Source organism: Chenopodium quinoa, unplaced genomic scaffold, assembly GCF_001683475.1.
Source record: "Chenopodium quinoa cultivar QQ74 unplaced genomic scaffold, ASM168347v1, whole genome shotgun sequence".
NCBI lineage: Eukaryota > Viridiplantae > Streptophyta > Magnoliopsida > Caryophyllales > Amaranthaceae > Chenopodium > Chenopodium quinoa.
Genome location: NW_018743616.1, coordinates 187,804 through 211,000, shown reverse-complemented (window position 1 = coordinate 211,000; position 23,197 = coordinate 187,804). Strand labels below are relative to the sequence as shown.

General features: G+C 31.3%; 1 protein-coding gene across 2 annotated transcripts; it reads left to right on the top strand.

Annotated features, from left to right (window-relative positions):
* Nucleotides 1–8,437: 8,437 nt before the first annotated feature.
* On the top strand, nucleotides 8,438–17,277 carry LOC110682964 (tubulin--tyrosine ligase-like protein 12). 2 transcript variants are annotated; one of them, XM_021859303.1, is made up of 15 exons: nucleotides 8,438–8,800; nucleotides 10,446–10,700; nucleotides 10,805–10,929; nucleotides 11,224–11,434; nucleotides 11,687–11,812; nucleotides 11,901–12,157; nucleotides 12,907–13,014; nucleotides 13,497–13,638; nucleotides 14,091–14,253; nucleotides 14,873–15,030; nucleotides 15,427–15,750; nucleotides 15,869–15,943; nucleotides 16,100–16,169; nucleotides 16,286–16,443; nucleotides 16,780–17,277. In XM_021859303.1, the coding sequence occupies exons 1-15, from the start codon at nucleotides 8,534–8,536 to the stop codon at nucleotides 16,927–16,929; spliced, it is 2,589 nt and encodes an 862-aa protein (XP_021714995.1). In that variant the 5' UTR covers nucleotides 8,438–8,533; the 3' UTR covers nucleotides 16,930–17,277. The 2 variants fall into 2 exon arrangements, with proteins under 2 accessions (XP_021714995.1, XP_021714994.1); XM_021859302.1 differs by having other exon boundaries at nucleotides 16,286–16,458.
* The last annotated feature ends 5,920 nt before the right edge of the window (nucleotides 17,278–23,197 follow it).

Below are 23,197 nucleotides of genomic sequence, written 5' to 3'. Positions count from 1 at the left end.
GCTAAGAGAAAACTAAACTATCGCTTGGTTACTAAGCCAAGGGAAACCACGAAAGCTAAGAAGAAAGCTTAAAAGAAATAAAATGCTTGTTGTTGATTGATTTGCCGATGTCATTCCTTTAATCTTCACGCCTCTATTTATAGGCAAATTGGAGCGGTTATAGCTGACTCCTATAACTGTTGTGCGGTTATGCTTCTTGGCGCCAACTCTCTTCAAAACTTAAATTACCCACTTTGCCTCAAAACCGGTTTTAATATTGGGCCTTTGGATGATATTAGCCCAATTCTCATTATATCTCTACTAGTTCAGCCCGAAAGCCTTCTATTGACTCTAAGACCCAATTCGCTTGGTCAAAGTCAAGAAAAGTCAACAAAAAGTCAAAATTTCGATTATTTGGGGTAACTAATATACAACCTTTTTGGAGAGACGGTCTAACGATTTGTTATAGCCGTGAGGATGATTTTCATCTAATACACTTGAACGTTTTTGAAAATTTGACAATCGTTGCTTTTTCGAACAAATTTTTACCAATGAATTGAAAATAGAGCAAAAGATAATTACGTTTTTGATAAATCCTAATACACAAACAAATCTTAAACAAAAACAAACAACAAAAGTAACAAAAACTAACGACTCCACCATTGGGAGACACTCCACAATAGGGAGATGGACGAACATCTACGTTATGTATGTAAATTTATTGATACCTAAATTGCAAAACCAAAGAAAAATAAGGGAAAATGGTCGAAATTAGCCTAATTTTTGAAGAAATTGGACTATATTCGACCTAAACGACCAAACTTTTAAAAAAAACCCTAGAAGAGAGGAGAAAACACTTTTTATTTAAACCACTTAACTAAAGCATTTATCTAGAAGTACTAACATATTTTGTTCTATTTATTTTTGTCCATTAGCTACAAGAGCTAATTTTCAATCACAGACTCATAATAATTGACATCCATATTCAATTGTGTTTTTTTTTTATTAGAATTACCTATTAAAACATTTTGATATAACTACCTTAAAAAATAAATTTAATTAATAAAAATAATTTCATCTATTAATCAATTAACCTATACTAAAAGCAAACCTAAAATGACACTTGTCACAATGTCATTAATTATTTTCCCGCCACTTTCATTATTTCCTTATTATATTTTATTATATTCTTATACTATTATATTATATATGTATGATTCTATTACATGATATTATCAATCATAAGATTTTATTACATAATATGCGTGATTAACTAGGATATAAATCTTCATCGATGCAATTTTTTTTTTTGAGAAAGGATTGCCGCAATATTTTGGTTAGTGTATAATGTGTTGCTTATTTCTTACTGTAATTGATTCTATTACATAATATTATCAATCATTAGATTCTATTACATATTATGCGTGATTAACTATGGATATAAATCAATAAATCTTATGATTGATGCATGATGATCTAAAATGTATCCATAAAATCAAAGAATGATAATCTAACATATACCCATAAATCTCCCGCAATACTTATTTTTTTTAATTTTTTTTTGAAGGGACCCATAATCTTAATTAAAACAATTGAGTGATTCATTATGAGCATATGCCAATAGCTAAGCTATAATATCTCAATTAGTAGATACTCCACATTATTTGGGGTAACCCTTATTTTTATTATTATCAAAGTATTATTTATAATTAAGGGGGATCAAAATGTAATCATTCCACCCTCTTCCAACCCTTCTAAGTTCTAACACGTCAATTATGCTTTTTAGGCTAATATTATTATTAAATAAACTAATATAAGGAAATATATACATAGTAAACATATCAATCATATCGTTTATTAATTATCACAAAGTAAAATAAAATTGAATAAATTTGCATAATACATTGTGTCGAACAAAGTATATTAACAAATTAGGGATGAAGGGTATATCCATCTATGTGTATGTATCATATGGGTAGTAATCTAAAATTTTTATTTTTTATAGGGTTAATATAAAACCTCATAGTCCATAAATTTTTTTCATTTTATTTTATTAATTAAGTCTTTTGCATCAATAATATTGACATCTTTGGCATGGGTATAAATTAAAGTTCTAGATATTTTGTTTTCTTTAAAAATATACTTCGTAATATTTTTTTGGTACATAATTGTTGCAATATAATTCATTAATTATAAAATTTAGTAAAACCGTGCATGGCACGAGACTTAAACTAGTTAACCTATACTAAAAGCAAATTCTTCCATGACACTTGTCATTACCTTGTAAAAATTTTCCCGCCTTTTTCACTTTTTTTTTTTTTTTTTTTTTTTTTTTTTTTTTTTTTTTTGCAAATTCTTTAAGTAAACTAATTATACATTATGATATTTTTTTTTTCCAATTTGACAATCATATTTCATATATACCCAAATAAAATATTTCTAAATATCTTTTATATACTTTATATTTTGTAATATTATTGTCAAAAATATTTAACAACCGTGCATTGCACGAGATTTTAATATAATTCAATAATAAGCGTCTAAATTCAAAAACATGATGCACATTCTTTACTAATCCTACAATCATAACCAACAAACGGGTTGGGCTAAATCCTTTGAGTGCAAAACCTCAACTCCTGTTTGAACTCAAGAACACTCTAAAACCTAATTATTTGTGGCTAGACCCTATGGTAGGGAACTATCCCTACACCCCCACAAAATGCAGCATACCACTACTCCCCACAATACACCCCACTATCCAAATTAAAAAAGTTGTCAGTAACCTCCCCTACCCCACAAAAAAAAAAAAAATCATAAACTGTCATTTCATCTCGATCTCTCTTCATTTTCTCTCTCATTTAAAGCTCTAAAACTTCAACAATGGCGGACATTAGAGACGAAATCAAACAATCGAAGCAAATTTCACCAAAAAAAAAAAACAAGCGGAAATCAAAAGAGTAAGTATTAATGTTCATGTTTATAGCAAAAAAATAAATAAAAATAAATACAAACCCTAATTTTTTGAGAATTTGTTTGTGATTGTGTTTCGGGAAACAAATTGATAGTTCAATCGTTGAAAATGGATCAATGTAAGTATTTATGTTAATTATTGATCAATTTCAAAGTGACTATTTTGAATAATTAGTAAAATCAACATCTACTTGTTTCAATTTAATTTTCAGTTCGGAGAAATCTATTTCAGAGATGAAAAACAACGATTCTTCTGAAATGTAAGTATATATTTACTCAAACTTTTTAAATTTACAAGTATTTCTGTAAAAAAATTATTAATAGAAAATATATAATGTAAAAACAGTGATGATGATAAAACACCTCATTGGAAAAAATACAAAAAAAAAAAAAAAAAAAAAAAAAACCATGAACAAAAATGCCCTATTGTAGATCCAACACTTTTAAAAGATATACAAGCGTAGAGTTCTACAATTGAAAAAAAAATATCTCGGATGCATAGGTAAAATGAACAATCACAAAGCACTATATGTTAATTTCTATATTATAAAATTATTTACATGTTTACCTATAATTATATGTTAATATGTGTTCATTAACATATTCTAATTTGATTATTTTTTAAACATGTACTAATAGTGATTTGTATAAAATATTATGAATGCATACAAAATTTGAAATACCATACATTTTAATGTTTATTTAATAGTTTATATATGTGCATTTACATTTATTAATGTGTTCATTATTTTTAAATATAATGAGCATTTCTACATATATGAACATTTATAAAATGCATAATAAACAAAACTGGATTGTAATTTTTATACCATTTTAATTAAGTGAAACACTTGATGGAATTTAGAGATGGATATGCTATTCATATTTAATAGTTCATATATGAGCATTTACCTATAAAAATATGCTCATTTCTCTTCAAATATAATGTTCATTTGTACATACATATATGAACATTTATGAAATACATACTTAACATTTTTTTTTCTCTTTTTGTATATAAACTGATATACAAAATTAATCTATATTGTAGTGATGTGCCATTTAAAGTGGCATAGCAATGCGGATTACACAAACTATGGAGTTTACATAATGAAACACATGAAAACATTCACTTCTAATCAAAATGAAAAATGGGTTGTGACTTAGAACCAAACAATGTTTATTTATATATTGTTCATTAAATGTTTATTTACTTTATATTGTTCATTTATATATTACTAAATAACAATTAACATTATTATTCATTTTTATCAATAGGTAGACCAAAGCAGGAAGTTGAGGATGCAATACACAACTCAACTAATGCTTTTTTGAAGAAAACACTAAATGTAGGATCAACAGAAGATTAGCAAGGAAATTTGCAAAAGAGTAGTATTTGTATGTGCATTTATAAATTGATATATGTTCATTTATTCATAGATATTTTAAATAATATTATATGTTGACATTTAAATAATTTTTCAGTGAATAAGAGACGAATAATCCAAATACTAATGACAAAATTCAACCTGAATTAGTAAATTCAGAGTATGATTTCTGTAATGTTTACTTTTAATGAATTATATGTTCATTTTCATATTAGTTGATAATAAACATCTTTATTGATTTCCATTTAAATGATTTGAATCAGTTGAAGTGCACATAAGCTAAGTGAATATCAAGTACAAGCAGGAGATGATGTAACTACAACTCAAGACACACATTTTTTTCTTTTTTTTGAACTAACTCAAGACACACATTCATACATAATAAAAAAGTATGTTCAAATATAGATAACTAAATGTTCATAAATATAAAGCTTAGTTATACTTATACATTCTAGTCATAAAATAAAGGAGGTATATATAAACCAGCAATTCAACTTTAAAATTTCTTCAAAAGCTAGGCAAAAAGAGAACAAAAGTAAGAAATCTAGGTTTGTGCCTTTAAAGCTAATAGTTTAAGTAAAATTTAATAAACAAGTTATATTATCTAGTGTTCAATTTTGTAGCACATAACGATCATTTATATAGCACTTAATGTTCAATTTAATAACAATTTATTTTTATTAATAGGTAGGCCAAATCAGAAGGCTGAGGATGCAATACATTGCTTAACTAATGCTACTGAAGAAAAACCACGAGTCTAAGAATAATAGAATATCAGCAAGAAGATTTGCAAAGGCATAATATAATATGTTCACTTATGGATAGATATATGTCCATAGCTGGTTGATAAAATTTATACATATTATTTGTTAATAGAATTACTCTATGTTGTTTAATTTTTGATTTTGTACGTTTAAAGTTTGATAAATATTATTTGTTTACAGAATAATTCTTACAATTTTATATGAAAAGTACGGGTTTTATGTAAAGTATTATGTTTGTCAATTTTGATCATTTACAAAGACTAAATGATTCTTTACAAAAACTTAATGATCACTTTTAGAACTAAATGATCAGTTTCAAATACTAAAATATTCACTTATAGAAGAATTAAATTTTTTTTTTTAATATTTCAATAAGAAAAATAGTACTTAATAGCAAAAGGTTAAAGGTATTCTTATATATATTAGGAGCCACTTGAGCATTTATAGGAATTTGTACATTTCTGGAAGCTAATGGAAGGAATTTGAGCACTCGATCTTTTGAACACTAGAAGCAACTTGATCATTGACTTGACCACATAATTGGAATTGAACACATTTCATAAACTTCCTCGGCAGATTTAAATTGTTTCCCCACTAACTCAAACTTACTTTTCTTCAAAAATAATAATATCCTTTCCCCACTGCAATAATGTAACATGCAATAAATAAACAAATACATTAGCAATAATGTTCAATTATAACGATGCACTTGGTCAATTAAAGTTAAATTACCATATGTAAAAATAAAAATGATCATCTATCGTTACATAACTAAACATTATTTTTGAAACTACAATATAGTAATAATCATTAAAAGTCACATGTACAACATATAATTCCATAAATACAAGTATATATATAAATGAACATTTATAATTACATAAATGAATATTATTACGATACAACAAAGATTAAAATATATTCACTAGTTAAAATGTATATGAGCGTTTACAAAACAATGAAAATAATTAAAATTCACATATATAACATATATATTCAAATACAACTACAATAAACATATAGTTTACTACATAATACATACATTAAATATAAATGAACATTTACTATTACAAAAGTGATCATTATTTCAACTAAAATTATTTTTATACGACGCACAAAACTGGTAAAAATAATCGATTAGCAAAATTAAAACAACAATAGATGCTCATATAAAACACACAAAACTGGAAAAAAAACAACAATCAAATAATAACTTTACAATCAAAAATACAAAAAAAAAAAATAACAATCGAATTAGAAGAACAATACAATCTAAATTATTAATCAACTAATAACAACAATAACAATAGCTAAACAAGAGCATTATCAAAACTAAAATCAATACAACAAAAACTATGAAATCAAAACCTTATAATCGTACAATGACAATCGTAAAACAGATCATTATCAAAATCGATTGACTGATTATCATTAAAAGTACGAATTAGTTACATTGATCTCCATGAAAGAAGAGAGAGAAAATTGAAAAACAATAATAAAAAGAAAAAAACAGGAGAGAGAAAATGATATCAATGAAAAAGAGGAGAGAAAAAATAAAATTGGTGAAAAAGAGGAGAGAGAAAATGAAGCAAATGAGGTTTATAACTAGAGATGGCAAAGGATCGGATTCGGATCGGGTGGAGCTTCACCCGCATCCATCCATTACTCTAATCGCTCCATCCACATCCATCCATCATCCGCTTCACCCATCATCCATATCCATCCGTCCATCATCCGCGGATGAAACGGGTGGAGCGGATGACTAATGGATGAGTATTAAAGTTGAAAAAAACTCACATAACTTTAATTTTCGGTTATTTGTACAATAGTTTTATTAATTTTATTAATTAAAAAGGAAACAATAACAATATATAGTTTGAAAAATTAATTTGCAACAAAAAAATACATATAATTTTCTTGCACATTTCAGATTTTATTATTAAAATTCTTAGATTAAAAAATTAATATGTGTTAAACGGGTGGGTGGATGATTAGCGGGTGAAAAAAGTATCATCCATATCCAATCCGATCCATCATCCGCTTCATCCGTCACCCGCTTTTCATCCATTTAATTCAGGTTTTCATCCATTTATTTATTGCGGGTGGAGCGAGTTAGTGGATATCCACTTAATATTGACATCCCTATTTGTAACAATATTTATATACTCGTACTTATTTGAATGGAAAGCGAAGAAGGAAAGGAAAAAAAAAACATGCAAAAAGTATAATCCGTGGTTTATACACACGGGTGTACAGTGCTCATCGTACACCCGGATAAATAAAAAAAAAAGGCGGAAAGAACATCCTGTGTTTCATAAAGAACATACATGTATTTGACAAAGAACATGTTTGTATTTGACAAAAACATGCATTACCAAAGAACATAAAGATATAATAAAAAGAACGAGATAAAAACTTGATAAAATTTTCTGAAAAATTACACATTATTAACGGGAAAAATTTAGAGGTGATAAAAAATCGAGTAGGGCCGGGCCATATCATAATTTCTTGTGCCCAAACCCGTAGAAAAGTAGCGGATTTTCGGGCTTTTTTCGAACCCGGTTCGAGTTTTAACTAAAAATGTATTTTTAGGTTTGCCCAAACCCACCCTATTTCGGGCCGGATCGGGTCGGGATGCGAGTCATGCCAATGTTGATCACCTCTTAAAAAATCCTTACCAAAGATATCATTTCCCCAAAAAATAGTTTTCTATCTCTCCAAAAAAAATTCAACTTCCCATAATAATTTAGTTTTTTTTTTACTCTAACATTATTTTCAATTAAAAATAATTTAAGATTTCAATATCAAATTTCAAAATACCATATGTTAAAAGAACATAATTTATATTGTAAAGTACATATAGTTAATACCTAAATAACACACTAATCAAACTCAAAGAATATACGATAATAAAAGTAATTTAAATATGACATATGATAATAAAAAATAGAATTTGGGAGTCACTACGACCTTAAAAAACATACACGCCAAATTCAAAGAACATAATTTGTATTATTAAACCCAAAAAAAATATATGTTTATCAACATATGTTAAATAACATAAACTATAATATAAAGAACATATAATTTTACTCAAAGAACACACTGATCACACTCAAAAAACATATTAAAGGTATGTTCTTTGTCAAACATATGTATGTTCTTTATCAAACACTATATGTTCTTTCCGCCTTTTTTTATTTACCCGGGTGCACCATGAGCATGATGCACCCGGGTGTATTATCTAATTTTCACAAAAAGTATTACTAGATAAAACGACGTAGTATAGAAAGGGAGGTGTAGGGGAAAATGCATGCACTAGAGTTTAGGGAAAAATTTGTACTCTAAAACCTTCTCTCTCATCCTTCTTCACTCTCATTACTTATTCACTGAATTAGCGCCGGCATTTATCACAAAAACAAGCTACCAAAAATGGTGGAAATAAAAAACTACAATGATTTCCTGCAAGTTCATAGCATGCTATTAGCCGCAACTGGGTTGCCGCAGCCGCTTTACCCTCAACTCTTTCGCAAGCTTTCTTCTGAAACTTTTGACGCCGGTGAGTTCTTTCAGATTGAGCCTTCTGAAGATGGTCGTCAAAGAAAGCTTATTCAAACCTCTGATTTCATGCCCAAAAACTCCAATGTCTTTCTTGTTGATCATGCTTGGACTTTCCGCCTTTCTGATGCCCCCAAACAGGTCTTTTTCTATCTTCCCCTGTCTCAATTTCTCTGTTTAAATATGGGTAATTGTGGGTATTTGTTTAGTTCTTTTATTTGCATAAATAGTGCGCGAAGGGCAATGATGCAGACGATATTTGATCCCGTAGTTGTAGAGTATTCGGTAAGTAGTTAGCATTATTGGGCAAGTGATATTTTTTTAAAAAAAAAAAAAATGGGAGCTGATTGCTAGTGTAATTTGATTTGAATGTTGATATTGGGTTGTTAAAATTTTGTTGGGTTTCGGTTTTGAGGAAATGGGGTTGTCAATTAGAAGTTAATTTGTAATTAACTGGAAGGATTAATCTTTTGGCAGGAATTCTAAACTTTTCCAATTTTTTGGAAGTTGCATGATTTTTTTCTTCAGTGAATTAATAATAGGAGCTTACTTTCAAGAGTTTATATGATTATATTGGTGTTAGATTGAAATGAACAAAATTATTGGTGAGTTATCCCATGATTTCGGGTTGATCAAGCTAGTTTCTCCTATGATCTGCTGGGGCATAATCTTTGCTCTACCTATGTTTTGCTTGGCAGAATCGTGTGTTTATTGAACATGCTAGCAAGAATGAAAACGGCTTTTTCCTACTTTGTATACTTATATTAAGTTTAGTTGGCTAGTTTTCAACCTGTCAACCAATTGGTGTTTTGCAGTTGAGCTTTCATGGACAATTAAATACTCTGTCCTTTTATTAAGAGCCTATTTGGGTTTTTCATGGAAATTAAGGAAGTTGTAGATTCCTTAAAAATAATAATTGGAATTACAAATATGCATGTGGGGTTAGAGAGAGATAGAGAGAAAGAAAAAGTGGTTGAGAATTATCGATGAGAGGGAGATAGTATTGGAAATTGATGTCAAAAGTACAAAAAAAAGAAAAAAAAAAAAAGGAAAGGATGACAAATCATCAAAAAGAGAATAATATTGTCTAAATCTACAACCTTTAAATAGAAATAGGCTCTTAATTTTGGTTACCCCAAAATGGAATACATGCTCTTAATAAAAGGACGGAGTGAGTACTAATAAGCATGGAAGCTCAAAATGTAAAGCTCGTTTGTGGCCATTATGGGCTTGTCAAAGTCCTTGCATTTGTGCACACTTTTAAGAGTAATGAACTAAGGTCATGCTCTCTTCACATGATATTTGCTGATCTTAAATGTATTTTGTTGAACTTAATTTTTTTAACTGATTTTGAATATCTTCTTAAGGTGGAAAGAAAACTCTTGAACTTTCTACAAATGTTTTTAGTGTTTCAGATAATAAGTAAAACTTGTTAAAGATGTAAAAGGTTGACTTGACTACAAATCTAAGCCATATGACTCATAATTTGAGATTCTTTAAACATAATTTGTATCAATATTACATATCTAGTTTTGACCGATGGATAAATATGTGAGCATGTTTGAATCTCCTGGCTGCTAGAAGCAAGAACCTTTTCTTCCTATATAAAGAATTATTACTAAAGTAATCCACTTTCCTTCACACTATTTCCATATTTAAGAATCAGTTTTTTCATTGTTGCTTGTACTAGTGAACTCTAATGAAGATCAGATGTGTGTACGTGATGTATAACACATGTTTATATCATTTGAACTTGATTGTTTATTTTGCATCTTGGTTGTTTCAGCTTGAGGAAGTGCCAGGTTTGGTTGAAAGAATGGCTTCCTTGATGTGTGTTGATGCTGATTGCCATGCAGATGGTGGAGATGGCAATGAAGATTTGGATAATAAAAATGGAAAAATGACTGCAGAAGAAATATTGGAAATCGAAATTTGTAGGGCAAAAGAGTCAGGTAACGACGGGGTTCAGTGGCTGGAGCTAGAGGAGTTCGATATAGATGATGCCAAGCTTTTGGCCTTGGATTTACCTACTAAATGTCCGGTTGTGCTTGCACTTCTACCTCTATATCTTTCTGTACCTTTTGATTAACCGCCTCAAATTATGCTTTGTTAGCTTCTAATAGACTATTTTTGTCACTGATACAGAATCTAGTTGCTCTTAGTCTACTTGGGAACAAGATAGAAAAGTTAGAAACTGTTCTGGAGGAAATTTCAAAACTGAAAAACCTACGTGCCCTCTGGCTAAATGATAACCATGTTTTGAAGAATTGGTGAGTTTATTTATTACTCCCTCTAATGTTTTAAGGACTTTTCTCAATATATAAGAAATTGAGTATCCCTTTCTGAAAGTAGATATAGATAAAGATGATAATTGACGTTATAAGTGATTAATATATCAGAGCAAAGTTGGAGTTTTGTAATTAAACACTTGTTTTGAACATTGAATAAGACTTTAAGATAAAAGTACAACACTTATTTTCATCGGTGGGAGTCTAATTTTAGTTGCTTAATTACCAAACTTTCTGTTGCTGTTACTTCATTTAATATGAGATTTGGTGTACCAGTGCTAGCAACATGGAAGAAGCTGTTCTTCAGGCATTCCCAAAATTAGAGATTTTCAATTCACACTTTACATGTAATTATGGTGAGTGGGCATTAGGATTCTGTGGAGAAATTTATGGGAAGGATAACCCTGGGAATGACGGTGAAGAACAACAGCCGAACATTACCTCTCTGGACCTTTCAGATAGATGCATCCACAATCTAAACAATAAGGTTGTAGTAGTTTTTAATTGAATGTTTTTTTTTATTTATTTTTTATTTATTTTTTATTTTTTTTTCTCTTCATAGCTATTTGTAGATTTTTATATACTCTGTAATTGTCATCATTATTATCTGTATATCTATCATAGGGTTGATAGTATACTACAATTTTTATCCACAAGTATTGTGTATGCTTTAAGTATTCATACACAATTGCGTTCGTTTATTTCTCTGATACCTAATCTATTGTTTTCCTCTGTTCAGGCACTCTCACCTTTAAAACTTCCTCATCTTTCACACTTGAATATTCGTGGAAATCCAATAGAAGAAAATTCTGTCCCTGAGTTGCTGGAAATCTTAAAGAACTTTCCTTCACTTAATTCTCTGGAGGTAAACCACCCTCTCAAAATTTTTTGCATACTACATTGATGCTCTGCTGGATTTTTGAATGTAATAAAACCATAAAGGTGTTTTTCAGGTTGATATACCAGGCCCCCTTGGAGAAAGTGCGCTAGAGATTCTCGATTCTCTTCCTAATCTCTTTTTACTTAATGGTACCAAAGCAACAAAGATCTTTGATATGGATAAGCATGTGGTCGACTCAGTGTTGCAGCCACGTCTTCCTGAGTGGAACCCTGATGACCCCCTTGCAGATCGTGTACTCAATGCTATGTGGTTGTATTTAATGACTTACAGACTTGCAGATGAGGAAAAGATTGATGAAACCTCTGTATGGTAGGCCACTCCCCCCTTCTGTTCACGATTTGTTTATTTCATACCATATTATTTTATGTCTTCACTGCTGACTGCCTTAAAGAGCAACTCAGTAAGAGCGCCATCTATTCCTGCGAAGTGCCTGGTGCATAGAACGTAGAAGTCAGTGCCTGACCTACAAAATCTGTTAATATGGTTTAGGTAAAAACACAAATGCTATATGGATACCAAAATCTAGGTTGCTTTTGATCTTTGTACTTTTGGCAAAATTATTTCCTAGTTAATTAGTTAATGATGCATTACCTCTTAACTTCCTCCCTCCTGATGTGGGATGTTGGGAGTTGCTACACCAACAACCAATTCTGTTTGGTATATATGCAATTTGTTAGATGCCTTTTGCTGCCACTAGGACTTGCTATACTCAGGCATGAGCACAAACCTTACCTTTATGCAAGACTTTCACTTAGCCTGTGTATGCTTACTAAGGCCCTGTTTAATTCATCTAATATCAAGACCTTGTTGCATATTTTCAGACTAGACCAGAATATATCAGAACCAAAAACTTTCTTACAAAATAGTACAGTATTAATTTATGACTTATAAAATAAAAATCGTTATAATGTATATTATCATATCTATTCTAAAAATTATGATCGAACCACAGTTCAGTTTAGATCAGAAAAAATATCGGATCAGATCATATTAGTAATATTCAGCTTTCTCATGCACTCTGTATGAAGTGACTAATTGTCTCTGAATTTTTCTTTTAGTTATGTGATGGATGAACTGGGTTCAGCTCTGCGACACAGTGATGTACCAAACTTTCAAGTTGCACCTTTTCTATACATGCGTGATGGGAATTTATCATCAGCTGTCAGGTTTTTTTCCTAAGAATTTTTCTTTATGATCCTCTTACATGGAGACATGGAGTATTTATTACTTTGTTTAAGAATAGTTTTAGCATTTCTCTTTTGAAGGTCAAACTTAAAAAACTTATTAATTATAGTCTGTTGGGATCTCATAAATTGCATCTCAATATGTTTGTGTGTGTGTTTATTTTTTAATTTTGTTATAATTTATACCAATTCACAATTGTCAAAATAATACATTGGCGACCGTGAAAAACAAAATGGTGCAACTATTTTGAAAGAGGAAGCAAGTTATTAAGGCAACTATAGTTGCTATTATGTTGCCTTAAAAGGTCATTTTGAATCCTTTTCACCAGCTGTGGAGAAGCATAAACTAAACATGCCTTTAAAGTTTAAACAAACTTTTACTTTCTTGATTGGTTAGTTTTTACTAGTGAAAGTCTCTGTTCTCCATGCATAGTACCGCCTCTAATCCAACTTTCAATTCTCAGCTTCTCTATTTTGTGGCCAACCCAAGATGTTGAGAAAGGAGATGAGTGCACACGTGACTTTCTATTAGGTATAGGAGAGGATAAACAGCGGTCTGCAAGACTGAGTGCTTGGTTCCACACACCAAAGAATTATTTCATCAAAGTATGTTTAAGTATAAGTTTGGTGAATAATGGCCTTATTTGGCAAATGGCTGTCGGCGGTTGGCTGGTTCACTTGGCTTGTTTGACTCGATGGAATGTTTGGCTGTTTATAATGGCTTTTGAAATTGGCTGTTTAAGCTGGATGTTTATAAAAGTGTTTGGTAAATTTAGCTGTTGGCTGTTGGCTATTGGTTGTTTATTAGATAATTTGTGGGCCAACAAGCCAAAAGCCAACACAAAAAGCTACTCAAAGAAGCCTTTTCATTTTGGCTTAAAAGCCAGCTTTTTCGCTGAATGAAAAACCAATTACCAAACACTTTTTTTGGCTGTTTGAACACATAAAAAAGCCAAAAGCCAAAAGCTAACCAAAAAGCCACCAAAAAGCCATTTACCAAACATGGCCTATGTTCTGGAAGAAATTGCAAATTTGTTAATAAATCATGTTTTGACTAGGGATATGAGAAGTATCATCAAAAGTTGCAATCGAAACGCTTTACACCGCCTTCTATGGGATCACTGAAACCTTCAAGTCTGCTCTGTAATCAAAATCCTTTACAAGTATATACTGATATACCCCATGTACAGGAGTTTTTGACTCGTCCTGAATTTGCAATCAGTAAGTGTTGCCTTTTCCATATAGTTTATTCTCGTATCTCTATTTCAAAATTTCCTTGGAAAATATCTGTCCCACATTAATATTCCTGATTACTAATGGTTTTAAGATGTGTGTCAATTTGGATTCTGGTATTAGAAATTTGATGCCAGTGATGTTCATTATAATCCTCATGGTTGTTGTCTTTAGTTCATTTTAATTTTTTTTGGCAAAACTTTGAGGTCAGTCAGCTCTCAGCTTGGTGTTCGGTAGTAGCTGCTGGCTTCCCAACGCTGTCTTCTTTTGCTTGCATCTTAGCTCCTACAATTTGTTCCCTGTGTATACTTTGACTGGCTATTAGATTCAAGTGTTAAATTGACTAATATATCATAATTTGTTTAAATTGTAAAAGACCATACTTATAGCTGCTAGAAAATCACCTACAATTGTTGTTACATGAGTATGTTAATCATATATGATACAACGTGGCCCTTGAACAACTAAAAAATATTAGTGATTTTGTTTTTCCATGCATCCAGGCTGCAGTTGCCACACCGTACAAGTGTGCAAGTGCTTGGTATAAAATATCTTTTTGCATATTGTGCATCTGTTTTTAAAGTTAAGATTTTTGTGTAACATGCAGCTTGTGAACCAAAAGAAGCAGATATTCTGTGGACCAGCATGCAGGTGGATGAGGAGACTAAAAAGGCTGTTGGAATAAGAGACGATCAGTACATAAACCAATTTCCTCACGAAGCCTGTCTTGTTATGAAACATCATCTGGCTGAAACTATGCAAGAGGTCAGATTTTTTTTCATCTTCTGTACTTAGCACCCAAAAAGCAACATTACCTACTAATTTTTGTTCTGTAGTAATCTCTCCGTCCTTCAAAAAATTTTACATTTGAGTTTGGCACAGATATTAAAACAATCATTATATGTGAATAAAAGATTTGAGATGGTATGATGAAGAAAGAGGAAAACTGTACTTACATTGGAAGTGTAAATTTTAATTGGGACAACTCATTAAAAAAAATGCATTATTTTTGTTAAGAGACTGTTGCAGCTTTCTAATCCAATATTCGATATACAAATTTTTTACATCTAATTCAATATTCAATCTCTGCTTGTGGCTGTCAAATCTCTGAAAGTTATCCATAGTATATGCTTCAGCATTAACTTTCATCTTATCTGACAGGCACATGGAACTCCTGAGTGGTTGCAGCCTACATATGATTTAGAAAGTCATTTGACTGAGCTAATTGGAGATTACTATGTACGTGAAAGAGAAGGTCTTGATAATTTATGGATACTGAAACCTTGGAACATGGCTCGAACTATAGATACGACAATCACGAGTAATTTATCTGCAATAATTCGTCTAATGGAGACTGGTCCAAAAATATGCCAGAAGTATATTGAACATCCATCTTTGTTCAGAGGGAAGAAGTTCGATCTTCGCTACATTGTTCTTGTTCGCAGTATTAATCCTCTGGATATATTCCTTGCTAATGTCTTTTGGGTATGCTCCTTGGAAATCTTTGGATGAATATTCTCAAGCAACTGTAATACATGAAACATGATAGTAGGTGTTTACAATTTGCTTATCAGCATCTCATTCTTGCTTTGGCTTTTCCCAGGTAAGGCTATCAAATAATGCATATTCTTTGGATGAGCGAAGCTTATACGAGTATGAGACCCATTTTACAGTTATGGTATGTTCTGATGACAACCCTTTTCTGTTAATTTTCATTGGCTTGAAAGAGTGAAGTACAAGACCTGAGAAAGTTCAAAGTAAATTAAAAAAAAGGGGGCTTTTAATTTGTATTAATTGCATTGAGAAAGTCTTAATTGTTGTATCATTGTTGCAGAACTATCGCGGGGTATTAAATCATTTACAAACACAAGAGTTCGTGAAAGAGTTTGAGCAGGAGCACCAAGGTCAGTGGTCCTAGCCATATCCAATACTGGCTTTGCCTTTCTTATAAGTGAGATCTCAGCTATAGTATTTTCCCATTGAGCCAACTTTAATCTAAAAATATTTTTATTTATCGCAGTAAAATGGTTAGATATCCATCAAAGAATTAGAAATATGATCCGGTCTGTCTTTGAGGCAGCAGTTGCTGTGCATCCAGAGATGCACAGTCCAAAATCCAGGGCAATTTATGGTGTAGATGTTATGCTTGATTCTTCTTTCTGTCCTAAGCTATTGGAGGTATGTAGAACAGTGGTCAGTGACAATTTGCTTGTTTTCTTCTAATCATATGTTTATGATTTAGCAAATATCTCTACTTTCATTTATATATTCAGCATGCTTGAGGAAAACTTTTCAAGAATGTCGTGTACAATGTTGATTTTTTGTCACTAATACCAATACATCAATTTTTCATCTGTAAAAGAAATAACCCTGATTAATAAACATAACCAAAGAAGAAGACATTGGTGTTTTTTTTAATAACAAGTATAGGTTACGACAGGTGACCTTGTTGTAGTGGAAATTATGACATTCATAAAATATTTTCATTTTACAGTTTATTCCCATTTTTTGCAGGTGACTTATTGCCCTGACTGCTCAAGAGCGTGCACATATGACATGGAGCCCGTGTTTGGTGAGGGAGCAGAAGTCAAGGGTCGTGACTTCTTCAACAATGTGTTTGGTTGTCTCTTTTTGAATGAAACAACCAATGTAACACCATTGTAATGACTAGTGAGGTTTTCGGGCTGGACTTCATAATAAAATAATTGTTGTCCACTGAGTTTTGTAGCTTGTATGCTAATCTGATTGCTCTTGGGATATTAAGAGTACTTCAAAAGTGTATTTTACTATTTTTGTATTGGTTCATGATCTCTGGATAGCATACTCAAAGTCTCAAAAATGAGAATCATATTTCATCCTTTACTATGATCTGGGTCATCATAACCTCTGAAGTCTTATTCAGATGAAAGCATTACATGTAATTATCTCTTCTTTGGGTGGTGACCTCGTAAAATTGTGACAGTATAAATGTATAATTTCCCTACTTCCAGTTGATGTTCTCTCATGGAGTAATTTATGTGTATATGTATGTGATCTTAAATATTATACATTTTATTTTAATGTAAGATATAGGGTCTTTTCGAGTCAGGCCTAGTTCTTTTGAATTGTTTTGCTCTGCCCTGCCTTGCTCTGCTGAAATCTGTTCTGCTTTGTTATGCTTAAAAATAATAATAATAATAATAATATTAATAATAATAATTAATATTTATTAATAATTATTATTATTAATATTTAATAATAATGACTAATATTTTTAGATAATAATAATGAATATTTAATAATAATAATAATAATTAATATATTAATTGATAATAATAACTAATATTTAATCATAATAATTAATATTTTATATTATTTAACACATTTTCTAATGATATTAAAAGAGTAAAAAAACCTAAAAAAACAACCAAATAATAATAATAATAATAATAATAGTAGCAGTAGTAGTAGTGATAATAATAATAAAATAATAATATTAAAAATAATAATAATAAAATAATGCGATAATAATAATAATAATAATAATAAAATAATAATAATAATAATAATAATAATAATAATAATAATAATAATAATAATAATGAAATCTGCTCTGCTCACCCTGCTCTGTTGAAATCTGCTCTACTGAAATCTGCTCTGCTCTTGCCAAAAGCTCAAAAGAATAGAGCCTCATAACCCCTTACGGGTTAACCTGGCTTGGCTTATCGGGCTAGACAATTTGGGAGACGGGGGGGGGGGGGCATGGGTTATCGGGCTAGACAATTTGGGAGGGGGGGGATGAGATTCGGAGGAAGGCAAGCGAAATGAATCTCATCCCCCAAATTGTCATTAGTGGGATTGAACCTTCAAAACCTTATGGCCAGAATGTGCTTTCCTTTCCACTAGATCAAAGCTTGGTGATCATAAACTTTATGCATGTGTATGTGATCTTTTATATGTTTTTAATCTTTTCATATGTATTTTTGAAATATCAACATATTTTAATGCCTAAAGGTTTTAGATCAATATGTAATTTGTATATTTGTATTTGTATTTTTTGTTGAAAAGCACACAATTCAATATCAAGGGAGATATAACAATAAATATTTTTGTTGTATTCAACTCATTCTTGAATTAGAGGGAAAAAAAAAACGAGGATAAAATTTTCTAAAATGTAGGCAAAATTTTTCTAGAAAAGAAATCGCAAAAGCTACACACACACTAGGTGTATGTGGTCCAGACATATACCAGTGATGTGTCGTCATTTTATTGGCTCTTTATTTGGGTCCCAAACAAACAACATTCTGAAATTTCATTTGAAATTTCAATTCAAAATTCAAATTTTCCTTGGGCCCCACTCTCCCCAACCACCCCACTCTCTCTCCTCTCATTTCGACAAACCTAATTTTTTTGGGTCTTTCTCTCTCCTCCTTTGTTCTTCATGGTCATATTCTCTTCTTTATTTTTTTCCAGTTTTTTTTTTTTTTTTTTTTTTTTTTTTTTTTTTTTTTTTTTTTTGTGAAGATACATTACATTTTTATAATTTTTAATATTCTGGATTTGTGATATTTTTTTACGATTTTTATTTTTTATTTTTGTTTCACAACCCTTGAAATCCCCAATTTCTAGGGTTCATCTATCTCCTCCATTGTTCTTAATGTTCATCTCTTCTTCTTTAATTTTTTTCCTAGATTTGTTTGTGAAAATAAATTACATGTTTATAATTTTTAATATTCTAGATTTGTGTAAAAAATTTGCTCCATATTTTTTAAGTTTTTTTTTTGTTTTCTTTTCACAACCCTTGAAATCCCCAATTTCTAGGGTTCGTAATCGCAAAATTGGAGTTTAATTCCAGTACTGAAAAAAGGAAGATTCTGATAATTTAAGCCCTCAACCTCATCGTTCAATTACCGCCGGCACAATGATCCAAATTAAACTAGAGAATTTCATGTGTCATAGCAATTTGGAGATCGAATTCGGCGATTTTGTCAATTTTTAAGATTTTTTTATTTGCTGGACAATTATTTTTGCAAAATAAATGTAAATTTGTAATCTTCAACATTTTTTTATTATAGACCTCTAATAATAAAACTTGACGTTTTCCATTATATGAATTATTTCACATCAACCCACTTCGATTGTGATGTAAATAAATTGAAACATAATATTTCATTGAAGAAAAATGAAATATCGTTAATTCCAATGTTCTTCGGTTTTTCCTTATTTTCAACATCAAAGTTTGATAAGTTAGGTTGTTTTTTAGTAACACAAGATCCAAGTTGTAGTAATCACAATCATAAAACATTGATCTCTTTTATTTATCCCAATAACTGAATAAACACAAAATTGAGTTCAAAATAAGGGATTCCATGTTACTAATTTAGTTTTAATTAAACTTTTATTTCAACACTTGTTACATATAAATCTTTTGTAGTTACTATTTTTATGTGGAAACTATTAGTAAAATGTAAGTAAATTTCACACAAAATTACAATATCAATTAAAGAAACAAAAGCAATAATCATATTTTAACCAAAAACATATAAGAAAATTCTCAACAACAAAATATTAAATATAGAAATTTGTGAGATTGTTGATTATATATTTGTATTTTATTCTATGATACAATATTTACACAAAAAAGGTATAATATATTGTAAAGATCTCGTATACAATGTTTTTAAAAAATAAAAAGAAATTAAAAAGAATAATATACAATCAATAATGTTAAGGATAGACATTAGGCATATCTTAATTTATTAAAAGAAAATGACACACATAACCCTTAGGGCTATGTATAAGAAGCAAAAGAAGGAAGATTTTGTCATGAATTCCCAACCGCGATGTTACAATAAATATGGAGCTCTACTAAGGCGGATTTACTCGGACAAAGCTTGACAAGGGGAAAGATCGGGTCACAAATCGACAATTATCATAATACTTCCTCCGTTCTAGTAATATTGCAACAACTGGACTTTTACACTATTCATCAAGCTTGTTTGACCACATATTATGATTTATACGTAAAGTAAAATATAGACATGTGGGGTCTTATTAGATTCGTCTCGTAAAATACTTTCACAATATCAACTTTTTATAATTTTTACTCTTATATAATTGTAGATATTTAGTATATAAAATGTGCTTTGGGATGCATAATTTCATCCTTGTTGCGATAGTTGTGGAACAAAAGAAGTATGTTTGAATTCCATCAAGCTTTTGAAGTCACTTATTATGATAATTGAAATTAAAACATCAGGCTTTTCAATCCATAAAACATTTGAAGTCCATTATTATGATAATTAAAATTGAAATTAAAACATATTGTGGGCAATAATTTTCAATGATATTATTAACGAAACGATTGTAAGTTTGTTTGTTTGTTAGTAACACTATGAATTTGAATTGTATTGGAAACCCATATTATAGTTTGCATATAACAGCCATGTGTACTATAATTATTTAAAGCATCAATTTGTTAACATGGTGAATATCTCGTGTTATGCCTAAATTTTCATCACAGGTTCGCTTGTTCTCATGTTGTTAGGTTACAGGTTGCAAGTTGTCATATGATCAGCTACCCAGATCCATAAGCAAGGTCAAATAAGGACTTTTCCAAGGAATATTCCAAGGGTATCTTAATTGAACAAGTCAAGAGAAGGTGCCAAGAAAATAGGAACCATAAACCTCAGCTTGCCATTGATGAAGACTAATTCAAACTCCAATAGATAAGCACTCAAGGAGAATGGCGAGGAAGTAGGACCAACCTCAGCCCACTAGCCCCTAATTCCATGGAATCCGGAATGAAGCCGTTGAAGCCTTTCAAGTTAATTCTTGTGCTATAAATAGGAAAGTAAGCATTGTATAAAGGCATCTAAAATATTCCAGCCTTATTATTCATCGCAATTAAGTATTCTTTAGCAATCCTTAGCATCGTTATTATCTACTTGTAAACCTAAATTGTATTTGTTTCAACCTGACAACCTAGTGGATTGGTGGACTCATTGCCACCCGCAGTTTTTACCCTTCTTCCCGGGTTTTCCGCGTCACCATTTTGTGTCTCTTCTCCCCTTTCCCTTTTTGTTCACTCTTTGTATATCTTCTATCTTGATTTCTAGAACATGCATTGTCATTTGCATTCCTGTTAATCTAGCCGTTGTCATATAGAGCCTGGTCTTATCTGGAAGTCAGCTGACCTAACAGTTTGGCGTCGTCTGTGGGGACATAGTTAGATCATTCTACCCATCTCATTTGATCCATCAATCATCATGGCTGAAAGTTCCAGTCGAGATCCTACCATGGCTGAAATTGCTGAGCAGTTGCGGGAAACCCGAAAAGAGTTAAGAGCTGCTCGGGAGCAGAATCTGAAGCTCTAGAGTGAATCTCAATCTCATCAGGCATCCTTGGAGAAGCTGAACAAGGATCTTGAATCTGTCAAGAGCAACAAGAAAAGAAGGTTCAAAACTAGTGATATTCCCCAGTTCTCCCTGATTTCATCCGATGAATCTGAAGGGGAAGAAGACGATCCCAAAAAGAACGATAGGGAGTTTAGTGGAAACCCTGACCCCATGGCAAGGTGGCTATTATTGAGGCCCAAAATTAGAAAATGATGAAGCTCTTGATCCGGCTACCAAGTGCGCCAAAACCTGTAGCCTATGAATCTCGTGATGGATTTGCTGAATCCCCCTTCGTGGAAGAAATTGCCAAAGTTAGAATTCCCACGAAGTTAAATATTCCATCATTCTCTAAGCTGTACGATGGAACTACTAACCCTCAAGATCATGTGGCCCAGTACAAGTAGAAAATGTGGAGCTATCAATTCCGTGGGAGCTTATTGAACCCACCATGTGCAAGTCCTTCGGTGCTACTTTATCAGGACCTGCACTCCAGTGGCTGATCAACCTAAAGCCTGGATCAATCAACAACTTCTCTAGTATGGTGAATGATAGGCCGTCGTCGAGCCTACCAAAGATAATAATTCCTATCTTGGTCTCACTAACAATAGTAAGGGTAAGAAAGGGTCGAACCCAAGAGAGGCGTTGAATCAACCACCGAGTACTACCGTTTAAATAAGATAAACGAATTCTAAATTGGGTTGGTTTTTAGTAACTTCTTCTAACACAATTCAACTAAGCTAAGAGGAGGTTAACAATATTAAGAGGAATCTAGGGCTTGGGTTATACCACTCAACTTCATCACAAATCACAATTAGCATGCAACAATCAAGGTAAATTAATGGGATAAATTAGGGGAAGTCATCTAAAGCACCCAACTACTCTCTCAAGCTAGAGGGATTACTTGAATCATGAATACGACCTACTCTCGTGGTTACATAGCATAAAACAAGTGTTAAAGCATAATCACGATGACATAAACATTCCCTTGACCGGTAATCCCTATTCTCATGGCATTTCGGGTCAATCAAGCATAAGGGAGCTAACTCAAGTTCATCTCTCGATCCTTCGTTGAGAAAGCTTGGATAAATAGTTCTAGCAATGGCCATATACAAGAACTAAGCAATTAAACCACTTAAGCTCAACTAATTAACATCCCACAACAACCAAATTAGCACATGCAACAAGTAATTAGTGACTACATTGAGGGTTTTGCCCAAACCCTAGAATTTAGACTACTCACAATCCATGGGGGTTAAAGCAATTAAAGATTTCAAGCAATTCATGAACAAATTCAAACTAAGGATTAAGCTAATTAACAATCCAAAACATGCAAGAACTAGCAAATAATTAACAACAAAGTAAAGAGAAGTAGAAAAGATGAGTAAGAAATGGTTACTATGAAGCTTCAAGGTGAGCAACAATGGTGGATTTTGTCTTCTACAATGATTGAATTTGAATAATTCCAAGCTAATAATTGAGAACTAACTAATGATTTGAGAATTTAATGTTCTAAGACTACAAACTAAGAGAAAAGCTCTGAAAAACTGCCTCCCCCG

What these genes read in the sequence shown, in the direction of transcription:
- LOC110682964 (XM_021859302.1), top strand. Translation starts at nt 8,534, where the DNA reads ATGGTGGAAATAAAAAACTACAATGATTTCCTGCAAGTTCATAGCATG. An exon ending in TTTCTGATGCCCCCAAACAG is followed by an intron (nt 8,801 to 10,445) that starts GTCTTTTTCTAT and finishes TGGTTGTTTCAG; the next exon opens with CTTGAGGAAGTGCCAGGTTT. An exon ending in GTTTGAGCAGGAGCACCAAG is followed by an intron (nt 16,170 to 16,285) that starts GTCAGTGGTCCT and finishes TATTTATCGCAG; the next exon opens with TAAAATGGTTAGATATCCAT.